Below are 15,641 nucleotides of genomic sequence, written 5' to 3'. Positions count from 1 at the left end.
GCAGGTCCTTCTAGAGGCTATCCTGTGTACTGAAGGTGTATGGCTGGCTTTCTCTTCCTGGGTATTGGTGGCGTTCGCCTGGCAACAGTGCCTTCAATAGAACCAGTGTCGGCTTGCTGTACCAGCCGGCTACTTTTGTAACTCCGTGACAGTGAGCTGGCAGACAGTACTTGGAGCAATGGTTTATTTGAGATCATGGTTAAAGAGAGATTTCAGTCTCTTGTGATGGGGATGGAGTGATGGGTCAGCTTATTGATGGCAAGGGTGTGTGTGATAAAGGCCGTTCACGTTCACATCACTGAAACCTGGGAAGCAGAGAAAGAAGCAGCAATCAGGGGTGGGCATTCCCTTCAAAGGTCATCTTCTGATACTCTCTGCCCCCCACCCTCCAATGGTTCCACAGTCTTTCAAAGTGGAGCCACCGGCTAGGCACTGAGTGTTCACAACATGAGCCTGTGAGGGACTCTCAGGTTCAGACCCTAGTGAGGTAGTATCCCTAGTTTAAAGTTACAGTCCTAGAGCTATGACTTTGCATCTTTTGGAAACCTGGGTACCTGTGGTTACTGCAGGCTGGTTAAGGACTCACTCCCACAAAAAATGCCTCAGGACATCCATGTACAATCCTGAGAAAAAATTGCTCTCCCGCCCCAATAACCTTATTTATAAAAATTTATTTATTTGTGTGTGTGTGTATAAATATGCTTATGTGTGCTACACACGTACACATGGATACATGCATGTCATGATACACGTGTGGAGATTGGGGGAATCACTTTTCTCTTTCTACCATGTCTGTGTGTGGGATTGAACTTGGGAACTCAGGTTGTCAGGCTTGGTGGCAAGCCTTTACCCACACACCCTTTACCCGCTGATCCATCTCACTGGCCCCATGAGAAATACTTTTAAGGAGTTCACAGTTGATCTCAGCTGTGGGGCCAGTCTAGCCCTGATTTGAAGGAAGTCTGGCGTTATTCCTTGACAAGAAGAGGGTCTGTGATCTGGCAGAAGGTTAGCTCAGGAGGGCAGACATTGAGTAAAGACTCATGGTGGTCATGGGATAAGGGACACTGCCTGAGTGGCTCCGGTGCGTCTCTGGGCATGCGTGTTTTCACCTCCACAGGAAGCATTAGACAGGTGAGTACCAAGGTTCCCTCCAGCTGTGCTATGTTAGATGTTCCCACCTTGGGCCCTGGCTGTAGGTAGCCATTCCTATAGGGCAGTGGTTCTCAACTTTATAATGCTGCAGCCCTTCAATACAGTTCCTCATGTTGTGCTGACCCCAACGAAAAATTTATTTTTGTTGCTACTTCATACGTGTAATTTTGCTACTGTTAGGAACTGTGATGGAAATATCTGATATGCAGGGTATCTGGTATGTGACCCCTGTGGAAGGGTCATTTACCCCTCTCCCCCAAAGGGGTCACAATCCACAGGTTGAGAACCACTGTGCAATAGGGGCTTAGTTTGGTTTTCTTTTCTTTTCTTTTCTTTTTTCTTTTTTTCTTTTTGGTTTTTCGAGACAGGGTTTCTCTGTATAGCCCTGGCTGTCCTGGAACTCACTCTGTAGACCAGGCTGGCCTTGAACTTAGAAATCTGCCTGCCTCTGTCTCCCGAGTGCTGGGATTAAAGGTGTGCACCACCACACCCGGCTTTAGTTTGGTTTTCTTAGGCTCGATTTCCTCTGCACTGAATGCCTTGGTTTCCACCCCAGCGTGGGTGTGGTCCTACTGATTCCAGGTGGGATGGTCGTGGCTTCCTGAAAGGTTTCGCTGATTTCTCCATGTTGTTATTAACTATCTAAGTTTTAGATTTATCTATTTTATATGTATGAATATTTTGCCACAGTGCATGCACTTGTGTGCCTGGTGGCTGTGGAGGTCAGAGGAAGGTGTAGAATTCACTGGAACTGGAGTTACAGATGGTTGTGAGCCACTGTTTGTGTGATGGGAATTGAACCCATGTCCTCTACAAGAGCAACATGTACTGTAAACTGCTGAGCCATCTCTCCAGCTCCTTTTGGTGGTTTCTAACCTGCCTGTGTAGAAGCTACAAATGTCTGTGTATACTGCAGACTCAGCTGCAGATCTGGGAAGTGGGGGTCAAGGCTACTTGCAGGCAGGGGATGAGCGTTCTCTAGACTGCTTCCCACAGCCTCAGTGCCTGACAGCACAGAGAGGCTCAGGTCCTGAGTGTGGGTGGCTGACTCAGTACAGGAGTGGGCTGTCAGACTCCAGGGAGAAAGTCACCACGTGGGCACATGGGCCCTGGCAGTTCTGTTCTGCTTCTGTGTGACTATTCAGTAGAGTGAAGATTGACAGAGCTGAAGAGAGGCCTCCTAAGTATGCTTCACAAATACCTCTCAGCTTGTGAGTTCCCTACCCTCCAGCTGCCCTTGTATCAGAGCAGAGGAATTCTGAAGGGAAGGTTTCTTGAGATCCACCCAGCCACGCCTGTCCTCTCTGGGATGTGGAACCAAGGTCTGGGATGTGGTGGGGGTGAGAGACCCACCCAAGGTCACAGCCAAGAGGCCACAGGGCCAGACTGTACTGCTGGGCCTCCTGTTTTCTAGTCAAGGGCCCTGTCTAAGTACACCCCTATTTCCAGCCAGGCTCAGTGGCCTGGGCTTCCAGCTTGGGAGTGGGTGGTGAGGACACGGATTAAAGCTGAGCTACCAATTGCACATTTCATAACTCAGGCACCGCCTCCCGGGTCAGCCCAGGCCACATTCTTGGTTGACCCTTGGAAGCTGTGCTTGATGTCCCTGCTGATACTTTGATGGGAAAGTCAGAAAAAAGAGGCCTGTGAGGAAAAATGATCAGTGGCAGAATTCCTCTGCTGGGGCAGGAAGAATGTGAAGGGTATTTGCTCTGTTCAAGCCACTGGACTGAATATATTTGTGCATTTTTTTTTTTCTTCACTGAGGCATCACAGAGTCAATCGCTGTTCTGTGTGCCGGCTATGCAGCAGGCAGCAGGCCAGGCTCTGGGGAGATAAGCTATGCTTAATCTCATTGCCATTTTCATCAAGGGAATAAAAATTGTGTATGGGACATTTTGAAAGGAAGGGACGCAGCCCTCTGAGACCTTAGACTAAAGAAGTAACATGTTGGGTGGACATGCATGTGGTATGACATTAGCCTGGCGAACCCTGGGTAGAGAGTGGAGAAGAGGGAAATGGCATACATGAGCTCCGGGCTCAGATGTCATTACCTGTGTATGTGTGTGTGTGTGTGTGTGTGTGTGTAAAAGCCTGAGGTTGATGTGGGATGTGTCTTCCTCTATCACATCCCACTTTGTTGCCTGTGACAAAGGCTCTTGCTGAACCTGGATCTTGTCATTTTGGCTAAGCTGGCTGGCCCCTGAGCTCCAGGAATCCCATTTCCAGCTCCCTTCTTTCCTTGTGCTGGGACTGCAGGCACTTGGCACTGCTCCCAGCTTCTGTGTGGGTGATGGGGTTCAAACCTTGAGCAGCAAGCGTTTCACCCATGAAGCCATCTCCCTAGTCCCCAGCTTGTTTGTTTCCTCCTAGAAGCTTAAAAAAACCAATTAAACTGGTGCACACCGTGCACGTGGTCTTGGTGCACGTGGTCTAGAGTCAGGTTAAACAGGCCTTGCAGGGTCAATGTCACATTATTTTTTTTACTACTTATAACAGAGCTGAGAGTTAGGGAGTATAGACTCCATTTTATTAGTAAGAGGGATTTGATGGCTTGTCAGGCCCATAGGGATCAGGGGAAGAGTTGAGAATCTGTATCATTTCGGCATGTGGGGGCTGCCCCTTCTGGTGGGTACACATGGTACAAGGGGCACTTGAATGTCTGAACAGGATTCTTTTCTGAGAGGGAAGGAGGGAAAGACAGCTCGCCATGGTGGATCTAGGAAGGCTTTCTGTGCTGGTTCTGTTTGTCCCCGTGGTTCCACGAGGACAGATTAGGCATAAAGGAAGACATTGTTTCTGGGAACTCTGATGTCTTCGAGATTCTTGGTGATGCTGTTTCGGAGGCATCAAAACAGGTGACCTGGTACAGAGTTGTCCAGCACCTACCATGCGCCCGGCCACGTGTTAGGGACTGAGGATCTAAGGATGAGTGAGGTACCCAGGGAAGGCAGAAATCTCACCATGAGGCAAAAATATTTGGGGCCTTAGAGGGGGTGCATGCAACCCAATATTAATGCTAGCTCTAGATCTGGTGGTCAAGGGGTCTCTTCACTTCCTTTTCTACCACCATGTCTTTAATATTTTATGCATGTATGTATGTATGTATGTATGTATGTATGCATTGCATGTTTTGTGAGTCGGATTGATCCTTGGGTCTTGTGCATGCTAGGCAAGTGTTATGCCAAGGCTTTCTCCCCACCCCTATATGCCTTCATCTTATCAGGGTGGGCAATACTGGCCTTTTTTACTTCAGCCCAAGCTTTTCTTTTTCTCAGTGAGTGGGGTGATGTACCTGGGAATGCAGGTGACCAGCAGATAGTCAGTCCCTGGCTGAGGAGTAAGTCACCAGTGTGTTCCACTGCTCCCAGCCGTCAACAACCACTTGGAATGGGTTTGGGCTCTGGAATGTTCTCCATGAAGTACCCTCCCTGGCTCCACTTTTCCTGCCCTCCCCTGCTTGGTGGCCTATGGGTCAGCTGCTCCCTAGGAGACTAGCAGAGGAGGAGGAGTCCTGACCACCATCCCCCACCCCACCCCAGGAAAGGAATGTGCAAGGGTGGAGGGAGGTTGAGGTCAAAGACCAATGTGGAATCAACCAGAATTACCAAGAACTAAAAGGACATGTCCCTTCTCACATGCCTCCATCCTAGGCAGGTGAGTGCCTTGACAGGGAAGCAGAGCCCAGTAGGCACTCAGTGGTGACAGAGTCGCTACCTTGGTTGATTGGGCATGACTCTGTTCCGACTGTGGGCTTTCTCTTAGCTTCCTGTTGGCAGAATATGGGCTTTTTTAAAAAGAGAATTTAGAGTAGAGTGTGGTGCTTACCTAATGTGTGGGTTGAGGTCTTGGCAGAAGCCCATGGTTTGTTCCAGTGGGTGACTGAAAAGTGCAGACGAACAAGAGAGAGTGCAGAGTCCTGTGAGCTCCCTAGCAGGGTGGGAGCTGTCTCTGCCCACCCAGGAGCCAGGACTGCTGGGGATAAATAGAGGATGGGCTACAACCTCATCCTCTCCCTCCCAGTCTCCCTGCCAGTAAGGACCCAACCATTCCAGCCAAAGGCCAAAGCCATCTGGAGTCATAGAGTAAGAGGCCTGGGGAGAAGCAGGTAGAATATGGCCACTGGGGTGCAGATAAGGCTGGAGTGGGAGTGGGAGTGGGTAGGAAAGATGGTCAATGTAGGTTTCAATCTGACTTTTCAAGGCTTAAAGATAGCAGAGTGCATGGATTGGGTCTAACGTCTTAGGCAAAGTGATGTCTGGGTGGGGCTGGAAGGGAGGGTCATGTGACTCTGGGTTTGTGCCTTAGACACACACAGAGGCCTCTGTACCAGGTGCTGTGGCCAGTGCCGGAGCCCTTGCCAGGCAAGTAGCAGCTGTGGGTTACAGGGCTCTCTGGGTGAGAGGATGGCTGTGTGTCACGGGGAAGCAAGTGGAGCTGTGCTGAGCACCTAGGGGAGCCTGGGAAATGTTCAGATGGAGTGGTAGGCGTGGGGAGGGACAGGCCACTGGCTTCCCAAGTTTGGGTAGTCTTAGGACCTGTGAGTAACAGCTGGCTGGAAGACTATCTTGCCTGGGTACCTGTGCCACCTCTGCCCCATACGGGCTGGGTACTTACGCTCTCCAAACCTTACAAACCTCACATGACTGACTCTTGGCTGTTTTTGCTACTACGGGTGACCCTGTTGATCTGACATTTCTCTGGCTCATGTGTTGGTATCCCTATGAGACTGTGGGCCCCCTTAGGCCAGCCAGAACCTATATTGTGAGGTTGGAGACGTGGTGCTAGGCACAGCCCAAGGCTGGCTTTGTGTCCTGAGCAAGTTACTCTCCTCTGGGCTGAGGGGACAAGCTAGAGCAGAGTCAGCACTCTGACCACCGACCAATTCACCTGCTACCTAGTTTCCTAAAGAGAATTCTGTGCCAGACAGCTATGCCTGTTCATTTAGCTGTTGTTCTCGGACCCTGTCATGCATGGCGGCTGGCTTGAGTGATTGCAACAGGGACCATCTGACCTTCCCACCTAAGCTGTTTGCAGAGAATCTGACCAGTTCTGCGTGTGTCACAGCATTTCCTCCTGCCCAGTGCCAGGGCCCGGGGAGGTCAAAGTTCAAACCTTCTCTGTCAGATCAGCCTGTGTAGCCTGTGAAGTGTGGTGAAGGCCTGCGCTGCTGAGGGAAGCTCTGCCTGCTCTCCCCTCAAGCTGACCTCCAGTTCAGCGTGCCCAGGTGGCGGGTCCTGCATCACCAGGGCCTGGGTGTGGATGGTGGGGAGCCTCTTATGGAGTGTGGTCTCAACACCCCAGGTAACTCCCTCTTTCCAGGTTTTCCTCCAGTTGAGGGAGCAAGCTATTAATTTATGTGCCTCAACGTTCCTTCATCCACCTGTCCTGAGGAACCCGGGAAGGGGCTCTCCTACTTAGGTCACTGGTCTTGGCCCTCAAGGGCTGCAGGGCCTGGCTCTCCCAGGTTGGCAGCATTTCCCTGGCTGGCTTCGGTGAATTTTGTGGTTGTGGCAGCTAGGCATTTGTGCTCAGATCTTGTCCCTCTGAGGCAACAAAGATGGCAAGGATCCTGGGTGGTGGCAATGACATCCACCTCCTCCATATGATAACGTCCCTGGAGAAGGCCAGAACATTGATCCTTGTTCTAATTAGCATAGCGCTCACCTCTGAGGCCATGGGAGCCTGGGTCCAACATGCCTGGTCATCTTCAGGACTCAGTCTCATCATTTGTCAAATGGCCTCTGTGTCACTAATGTTACTCTGAACACGAGGTAGGGGATACTGTGTATGAAACCCTTCTGTACAGGGCTTGGCATGTCGGTTGTACCACAGTGGACACAGTATGTCTGGCTCCACCCGGGCACGGGGTTCTCTGCACCAGTCTTCCGGGGAATGTTGAGTGTGTTATGCAGGCATGGGTGGGGTGTCTTGGCAGGAAGGGGCTGGTGAGTATGCAGTAGCTGGCACTGGGTATTGCTTAACGAGCAAGCTGGGTGCGTTCCTGAGATGTGGGCGAAGGTGATGACTTTGGGGCTGCTCTAGGAACATCTGGGGATCCTGCTAGGGCTGGGCAGAAATAAGGCTGCAAAGGGGAGGCCAGCCTTGAACAAGCGCAATCCTGGAGGGAGAGCTAGTGGCCTTTTGCAGAGGCAGAGCCTAGGGAAGCAGAGACTTCTCAAAGCTCCTTAAAGCTCGCCTCAGGCTGGGGAGTAAGGGCAAACAGGAGCCTCAGTGAAGCACCCCAATGTCCTGGGGAAGGTTTGCATGCTGTCTCTTTCTCAGGCTGGACTCTGGGGGTGCTGTAGTCCCTGGTAGGGTGGGTGGACTCCTACCACACCTATGCTCATTCTTTGTCTCTTTCCTTCTAGAGCCCCGGAGCTATGTGGAGTCTGTGGCGAGGACAGCAATGGCAGGGCCTCGAGCTCAGGATGTTGAGCCTAAGAGCTTCAGCTCACCAGCTGCCCACGCCTATGGGCACGAGACACCCCTGAGGAACGGGACCCCAGGGGGCTCCTTTGTATCCCCGAGCCCCCTCTCCACAAGCAGCCCCATCCTCAGTGCTGACAGGTAAGCCAGGAATGGGGAGCACAGCGTGAGAGTGGGGAGCATGGCGTCAGAATCTGGGCCTGAGGCCGCTCCAGTGAGCAGTCCTTCCTGTTGTTCGTCTCCCGGTGGGAAGCTCCACCCCAGGCAACAGACTAAATTCCTCAAAGCTTTCGATAGTCATATGCTTTCTGCTGCAGTCTTAAGAATTAAGATTTGCTGGTCCCATTTCTCAGAAGAGGCAACTGAGACTCAAAGGGCGGTAGCTGAGCAGTAGCAGAAACAGGCTTCAACCTACAGGTGTATGTGTCTGGAGTCAGAGTCTCTCTCTCTCTCTCTCTCTTCCTCAGAGACCTGAGTAGTGTGCATAGACAGGTGCCACCTGTGCACAGCATGGATCAGAAACACAGTATCTGGGGGCACAAAGCAGGGACAGTTACTTCTAGCCAGGGAAGTGTGTGTGTGTGTGTGTGTGTGTGTGTGTGTGTGTGTGTTGAAGGATGACAAGATGCACTGAGGTGAAGATGTAGGTCAGGGGCAGAGGACTAGGGTGCATGATGTAGGCAGGAGGGCAGCTCAGAGCATGCAATCCACCAGGGATGCATCATGATAGACAGATGCTACTGGAATCCATCAGAGGGAGCCAGACAGGGAGCAATTGGGACCCCCAGCTTTTCCTTCAGAAAAGCTCCTGCTCGGGTGCACTGGGAAGCTTTGAGGATGGGTGGTGAGAGCAAGACTCCATGTCATGATGGGAAAGAGGTTGAGATGGGTTTGGGCGAGGTCTAGAGTCAGAATGCCCGGCAGGGAGGATGAAGCTGGTTAAATACAAGTCTCCCAGACAGTGGAGACCCTGCCCCCTGTCTCTTCTGGAGCCCACTGCCCTGAGTGCTGGGATCCCCATGGCTTCCAGACTCTAGCTTTCCTCCTTCACTGGGGTCAGTTTGCTGCTCACACCCATACTGGTCGAGCCCTGAGCCCTGTCCAGGCTGCCAAGAGATGAGCAAAGACATTCTCGTTGGATCCCAGTTCTGAACCCTCCACGGAGACATACTCCTACACTCTCAGTCCACCTTCCTTCCTCCCCACAAGGTGGAGGCCACCTGTGCCAGGGATGGAGAGGTGGTAGAAGTCAGGTTCTCTCACTCACCCTGGCTTCTTCCTCATTCTGCCTCTATCTATACCCAGCTGGCTCCTTCCGGAAGCTCTAGAGCTCCACCATAGGACCCCCACTCTCATCACCATCCTTTGCCGCTGTGCAGCGTGGTGCAGCCTGCTGCAGCTCCCCCTCATCAGTCTAGTTTGTCTCCAGGGTGTTCGTCTTGGCCTCTCCCTGTCCCTGCCTCTTGCTGGACCTAGAGCACAGCCTTTCCTACCTGGGGCCCCTAGCTCTGTAAAGACCTTTCTTTCCCTGGGGCTGGGAAGCATCAGCTGCTTGCCGCCTCCCTCTAGTGGCTGCTTCCCCTGGTCTCTGGGCAACCTTGTTCTATTCCACCTGAAACAAATCCCGGGTCTACCAGCTTGTGCCTAAACAGGGGACTCATGTTTGTGTCATTAGTGACCAGATTTGTGTGTGTATGTCTCTCTCTCTCTCTCTCTGTGTGTGTGTGTGCTAAAGATAGACTTCCCAATAACCTGAAGTCTCCTAATTTGGGGACTATCCTATGTGATTTTTTTTCTTTGCTTTTTGGAGTCACCCAGGCCAATTTTAGCCCTCTGAGGAAATGATAAAACACCCAGAGAAATAGAGTCAAGTTGTCCCCTAATAGGAATAGAGCCAAGTGATTTGACCTTCTTTGTTAAGTTTCTGTGGTGCGGAAGGGCTTACACCAGGACAGCTGCCTTTATTTCCCTAGCGATTGCTTTGCTATGATTGGCGGGTCAGGAGAGAAAGTGTGGGTTTTGGAGTCAGGTGCAGTTGAGTTGAAAGCTTGCCTTTTAGATCCCTGTGGTACTGAGCTTACTCCTTAAAATCTCTGACCCTCAGTTTCTTCTTCTGATGGTCCCATTATGTAATACATAGAAAGCCCCGACTTCCTCTTGACTGAGTGGAGCTCTTACCGTTCTTAGTGGATGAAGGATGCTGGCCACTCAGTCAAAGTCCACCCTTTATTAAATATCATACACTGACCTTTTTACCTGTCATCTCTCTCTCTCTCTAGCACTTCTGTGGGCAGTTTCCCATCAGTGGTGAGCAGTGACCAGGGTCCCCGGACACCCTTCCAGCCTATGCTGGACTCCAGCATCCGCTCAGGCAGTTTGGGGCAGCCGAGCCCTGCAGCACTGAGTTATCAGAGCTCCTCGCCTGTCCCTGTTGGTGGCAGCAGCTATAACAGCCCTGACTACTCCCTCCAACCATTCAGCTCTTCTCCAGAAAGCCAAGGCCAGCCACAGTTCAGTGCGGCCAGTGTCCACATGGTACCTGGGAGCCCTCAGGCACGACACAGGACAGTGGGTACCAACACTCCACCTAGTCCTGGTTTTGGCCGGCGGGCCGTCAACCCCACCATGGCTGCCCCTGGTAGTCCCAGTTTGAGCCATCGGCAGGTGATGGGTCCATCTGGTCCAGGTTTCCATGGTAACGTGGTTTCTGGCCACCCAGCCAGTGCAGCGACCACTCCTGGAAGCCCCAGCCTTGGCCGTCACCCAGTGGGAAGCCATCAAGTTCCAGGCCTCCACAGCAGTGTGGTCACCACTCCGGGAAGCCCAAGCCTGGGCCGACACCCTGGTGCCCACCAAGGGAATCTGGCCTCCAGTCTCCACGGCAATGCAGTCATCAGCCCTGGGAGCCCAAGCTTGGGCCGGCACCTGGGTGGGTCTGGATCCGTGGTTCCTGGAAGCCCCAGCTTGGACCGGCATGCAGGTTATGGTGGCTACTCTACCCCTGAGGACCGAAGACCAACACTGTCCCGGCAAAGCAGTGCCTCTGGCTACCAGGCCCCATCCACACCGTCATTCCCTGTCTCTCCTGCCTACTACCCTGGCCTGAGCAGCCCTGCCACCTCACCCTCACCAGACTCAGCAGCCTTCCGGCAGGGGAGCCCCACACCAGCCTTACCAGAGAAGCGAAGAATGTCAGTGGGAGATCGGGCAGGCAGCCTCCCCAACTATGCCACCATCAATGGGAAAGTGTCTTCCTCACCTGTCGCCAATGGCATGGCCAGTGGGAGCAGCACCGTCTCCTTCTCTCACACGCTTCCAGACTTTTCTAAGTATTCGATGCCAGGTGTGTCTCTTCTCTTACATGTCTACTTGCTCAAAAGTTAGGACATCTGTCCCAGTCATCCCTTGGCGGAAGACTGCGGGTGGGTCATCGGCTCGTAGGCCTGAGTTCCTTGCCTGTGTGTGTGGGTGCTGTATCTTTAAAGCATGGCTAGCATAGGGTTGCTGTAATGACAGTGTGCAGGATGAGGAGGACAGAATAATAAGCTGGGAGAGTATGTTGTTTGGATGGCTGTCACTGTCACAGCCTCCTATTGAGCACACGCTGGGTGGCAGCCTGAGCTAAGGACTCATCTAATCCCCTGGCCTACTGAGGAAGTAGGAATTGTCCTTGCTTTACACAGGAACACTCTAAGGCTCACAGAGTTCCTGTTGCTTGATTGGCAGTCATTGTACAGTTACCTGGTGGCTGAGCTGACTTCCAATCCAGGCCCATACTGTTCCCGGAAGAGTGTTCTTGGGGCAGAGGAGATGGCTCAGGGGGTTTGACACTTGCTGTGCAAACAAAGGACCCATGTAAAAACAGAACACAGGAGTGTGTGTTTATAATCAGATACTCCTATGTTGGGATAGGAGGTGGGGACAGAAGAGTTTCCAAAAGCTTACAGGCCAGCTAACCTGGCATAAGTAACAGTGAACAAGAGCCCCTGCCTCAAACAAGGTAGCAGGCAAGGAGTGACACCCAAGGTTGTCCTCTGACCTCCACATGCAGGTTGTGGCATGCTTTTGCACACACACACACACACACATACACACACACACACACGTGCAGGATAGAAACATCTTCAGTATATATTCACAGTTTGAGAGATAGTAAAACTTAAGCAAAACTGTGAGACTCCACTGACCACTATGGTATTTGTCAGCCCCACACATCAGTGAACAGTGGGCCAGTGGGCAGGTGGGACAGAGTAAAGGTGAGGGGTGAGATGTTTTCAGCACAGCCTGTTCTGAAGAGATCTGCTTCCCACAGGATAAGTTCTTCACCCAAGTCCACTCTTGGTGTCTTTCCTTCCATGGAGACAGTTCATCCTCCAAACAAGAAGTTCAAGCTTCATATGATCACATTTTCTCAACCAGACCCATCAGAGGCCCCAGAGCTTCTTGTGTTCAAGGCAGATGCAGAAAATTATAAACAGCCCGGGGTGGACCTAAGGCGCCCAGGCTCTCTGTCCTGTGTCTTTCCCAGGTCCTTCCAAGCTGGGACACTTAGAGTGACCCTGCACTCTCCTGCTTCCTGCCGCCTACTAGGGACATCTGGTTCCCAGCCCCAATCCTTGAAGGATGTGAAGTTTCTAGGAGTTAGGACACTTCCTGTTTCCCACCATCTTGCCTACTTAAAATAGCCTTTGGAGTCAACACAGGAAGACACACAGGATTGCAGTCGCCTCTGACAGCTCCCTAGATCAACCACGGCTGAGCGTCAGAGGGTCAGTCGCCTGCAGCAGATGCATTCTCTAGCCTCACAGCCTGGGAAAGGAGACCAGTCTCCACAGGCCACTGGAGATGGAGCCCAGGTGCCCATGAGAAGCATGGTTCTTAGCTGCAGGCTGCTGGCTCCTTCCCTCCTAACTTTAGCACCCTTGACGCCACATCCCCTGCTTCTCTCTCACAGAGAATTATCCAACTGTGAAAGTAGATTTCCCCCTCTCCTTCTTCTTCCTGCCCTGGCCCCTTTCTTTCTGCTTTGTGCCAAAGGGTGAAAGTGTTAGTGGAAAGCAAGACCAAGTTCTAACAGTCCGCTGAGTGGTTCAGTGGTTGCAGTTCACAATGATCTGTTAGGTATTTTATGAAGAACCAAAGTTGAGCTTGGATGCTCAGAGCAGAAAGAAAAGGAGCTAGACATGATAACAGTCACCTATAGTCCCAGCACTGAGAGGAGGAGGAAGGAGCAACAGGGAAATGCTGTAGTTGGACTCAACTGCAACTACATTGTCCAAACCCCTCTACAATGTCATGTTCTGAGAAAGAGGCTATTACCTATGAAGTACCTGGATGGGTATATCATCTGGCTGTGTGTGAAGCTCTGTAGATGACCACTAGAGTACTGGCCATTCCCTGGTCTAGATGTTGGAGGACAGGAGGAACTTGTGACCCTACTTATGTAGAATGCCACTTTCAGTGTGGGATCAAGAGGGGATGGGCCACAGAGAAAGGCCTGGGTCTTCTTGCCCTTGCTCATGGATGGTAAGCTGAGAGACTAGAGAGGTGTCAACCTATGGGAAGGAAGTGGGGGAGATCAGAATCTTCTAGGTGCAGGGAATGAGGTGAGGAAGGGGTTTTCACCAGCCAGGTCCTTTAACCACAGAACAGCCAGGCAATGATTGTGTGGCAGGAGGCAGACTGTGGGAGAGGGCTGCTGGGTACCTCCCGCTGTGCTCTGTGATGTTTAAGGATCCAGCTTCCTGGTTTATTTTCCGGGGCTGACAAACACTTGTTGGTTTAGGATAACAGAAGTAAATTCTGTCATAGTGAAGACCAGAGATCAAAACCCAGATGTTGGCAGGGACTCTGACGGAGTACCGTTTTCAGACCCTCTCCATACTTCTGATGGTGGAGGTCCTGTGTCTCTTGACTTACAGATGTTCCTGTTTCCACCTGGTACAGTCCCCGTGTGTCTGTTGTCTTTTTTTTCCACGTTGAAAGAAACTAGTCATATTGGATTAGGGCTCATCCCAGTCTGGTGTGCCTTTGTCTAAATTGGATTGTATTAGCAAGGGCCTTCTTTTCAATGAGACCACATTTGTAGGTTCTGGGTGTTGGGGTGTCAACTTCTTTTGGGGAGAATGCAATTCAGCTGTAAAACTCCCTTTGTTTCCTTCCTTAGACAATAGTCCGGAGACGCGGGCTAAAGTGAAGTTTGTCCAGGACACTTCCAAGTATTGGTACAAGCCTGAGATCTCCAGAGAACAGGGTGAGTAGGGGACGCCATTGCTGGCTTAGGGCTTAGACATGCTGTTCACCATGTCTGCCTTGAGCAAGGATTCATTCCTTTTTACAGTAGGTGGTGGTCCCAGAGATGAGGCTGGGATCAAAGTTGGACAGGAAAAAAACACTTCTTGTGTAAAAGGGGGATGTCAGGAGCAGAGCCTTGGAGGGGTCTAGCAAAACCTTGGTTTTCCCAGGCAAAGTAAAAGGCCAGTCAAGAACATCTGAAACTATGGTGTGGTTTACTATTATTATTGTTATTATTAAGAAAAAATAAACAAAACCAAGTTTGGAATGTAGGCCTGAAGGTGAAGCTTACCCCATGATGTTTGGTTATGAGATAAGGACCAGCAAGGGGGGCCTACAGGTTCACTCTCCTTTTGTAAATGAAGTTATAGACCATTTCCAGTCACCACTCACATACTGTCTGCTTCCTGTTGTGAGGCTGTGCTGAGTAATGGCTGCAGACAGCATGGCCTCCAACATTGGGTGTCTCTGGTCATCAACAGAGACATGTGCTTTGCTTGGTACAGGAGTGCTTCCTTACATCGTGACATTAAAGAATGTCATCTTGAGAGAGTATAGAGTCCTCCAGGTCCATGGGACTCAAGCTAAGTCAGTGCTAATGGCTCTTCTCTCTGTCTCCTCTCCTTCCAGCCATTGCACTCCTAAAGGATCAGGAACCAGGAGCCTTCATCATCCGGGACAGCCACTCCTTCCGAGGGGCTTATGGGCTGGCCATGAAGGTGTCCTCACCCCCTCCAACCATCACTCAGCAGGGCAAGAAAGGTAAAGTCTTCTCCTTGCTGGGCTGGGGCTTCTTGCTTTCTTCAGACCCTTAGGTACTTGAATAGGGTCCTAATTCATCGGGGCTGGTCCCTGAGAAGCCCCTGGAGACTGAGTGGTGGTTTTGATGACAGCAGACCTTTGGGACTTGGTTTGTGTGAGGTGTTTCCTGGACGGCTGGAAGGCAGGGGACTGAATGGCGATCCTCATCCCACAGGGCTCTAACCACCTTGTCTCAGTATCCCTTTCTCCCATCTCATTCTATACACTGCAGAAGTCATGTGACAGTGTTAGGAGGTGGCAGGAGGGTGCTGTAGCAATGAGTGACCAATTCTGTTTCTTCTTCTTCAATCCAGGAGACATGACCCATGAGCTGGTGAGGCACTTTCTGATCGAGACAGGCCCTAGAGGAGTGAAGCTCAAGGGCTGTCCCAACGAGCCAAACTTTGGTGAGCATCCTGGCTTTTCATTATGGTCTGTCTCTGTTCCAGTCATCAGGGGGGTCTGACCCAAGCTCTTTCCATCTTGCTGCTGCCAGTCCTCCTAGGTGTGACTTTGGCAGAAGGAAGGAACAGCTGCTGTTTTTTATAAATAAAGTTTTATTGAAACCTGGCCCCTGCTTTCTAGTTGCATACTGGGTACCATGGCTGCTCCTTTTTGCCAGTTCCCTTTCTGTATTTGCTCTGCTCAGTTGATGGACTGTTAGTACATTAAAATAACAGCAGCAAGAACAGCTGTCCTCCTTGGCCACCTACTATGTGGAAGTCACTATCTAGATGTCATGTTGTTCTGGTGTCGTAGCGACACTGCCTGGTAGCTGTCACTCTCCCCATTTTGCACATGAAGAATGTATAAGTGCCACTTAAGTTCCCTAGATAAGCAACAGAGCTGGGAATTGATGTCACAGCTTTCCCACTGTAATGTTCTGATGGGGGCTCTGTAACTAGAAGGACATAAGGCACATGACTGTCAAGGAAAGTAGTTAGGTTCCCAGTGTAAAGGGG

General features: G+C 51.3%; 1 protein-coding gene across 15 annotated transcripts in view; it reads left to right on the top strand.

Annotated features, from left to right (window-relative positions):
* The window catches only part of Tns1 (tensin 1), a 213,655-nt gene that overhangs the window by 188,278 nt on the left and 9,736 nt on the right, over nt 1-15,641 (top strand). For all 15 annotated transcript variants that reach the window (XM_029474293.1, XM_029474288.1, XM_029474282.1 and 12 more), the window contains 5 exons: nt 7,527-7,725; nt 9,864-10,927; nt 13,751-13,837; nt 14,509-14,640; nt 14,994-15,086. In XM_029474293.1, the coding sequence (XP_029330153.1) occupies nt 7,527-7,725; nt 9,864-10,927; nt 13,751-13,837; nt 14,509-14,640; nt 14,994-15,086 (1,575 nt within the window). The remainder of the gene's footprint in view (nt 1-7,526; nt 7,726-9,863; nt 10,928-13,750; nt 13,838-14,508; nt 14,641-14,993; nt 15,087-15,641) is intronic.

This window comes from Mus caroli, chromosome 1, assembly GCF_900094665.2.
Source record: "Mus caroli chromosome 1, CAROLI_EIJ_v1.1, whole genome shotgun sequence".
Taxonomy (NCBI): domain Eukaryota; kingdom Metazoa; phylum Chordata; class Mammalia; order Rodentia; family Muridae; genus Mus; species Mus caroli.
Note: the sequence above shows the minus strand (reverse complement) of the source record. Positions and strands in the feature narration are given on the sequence as shown.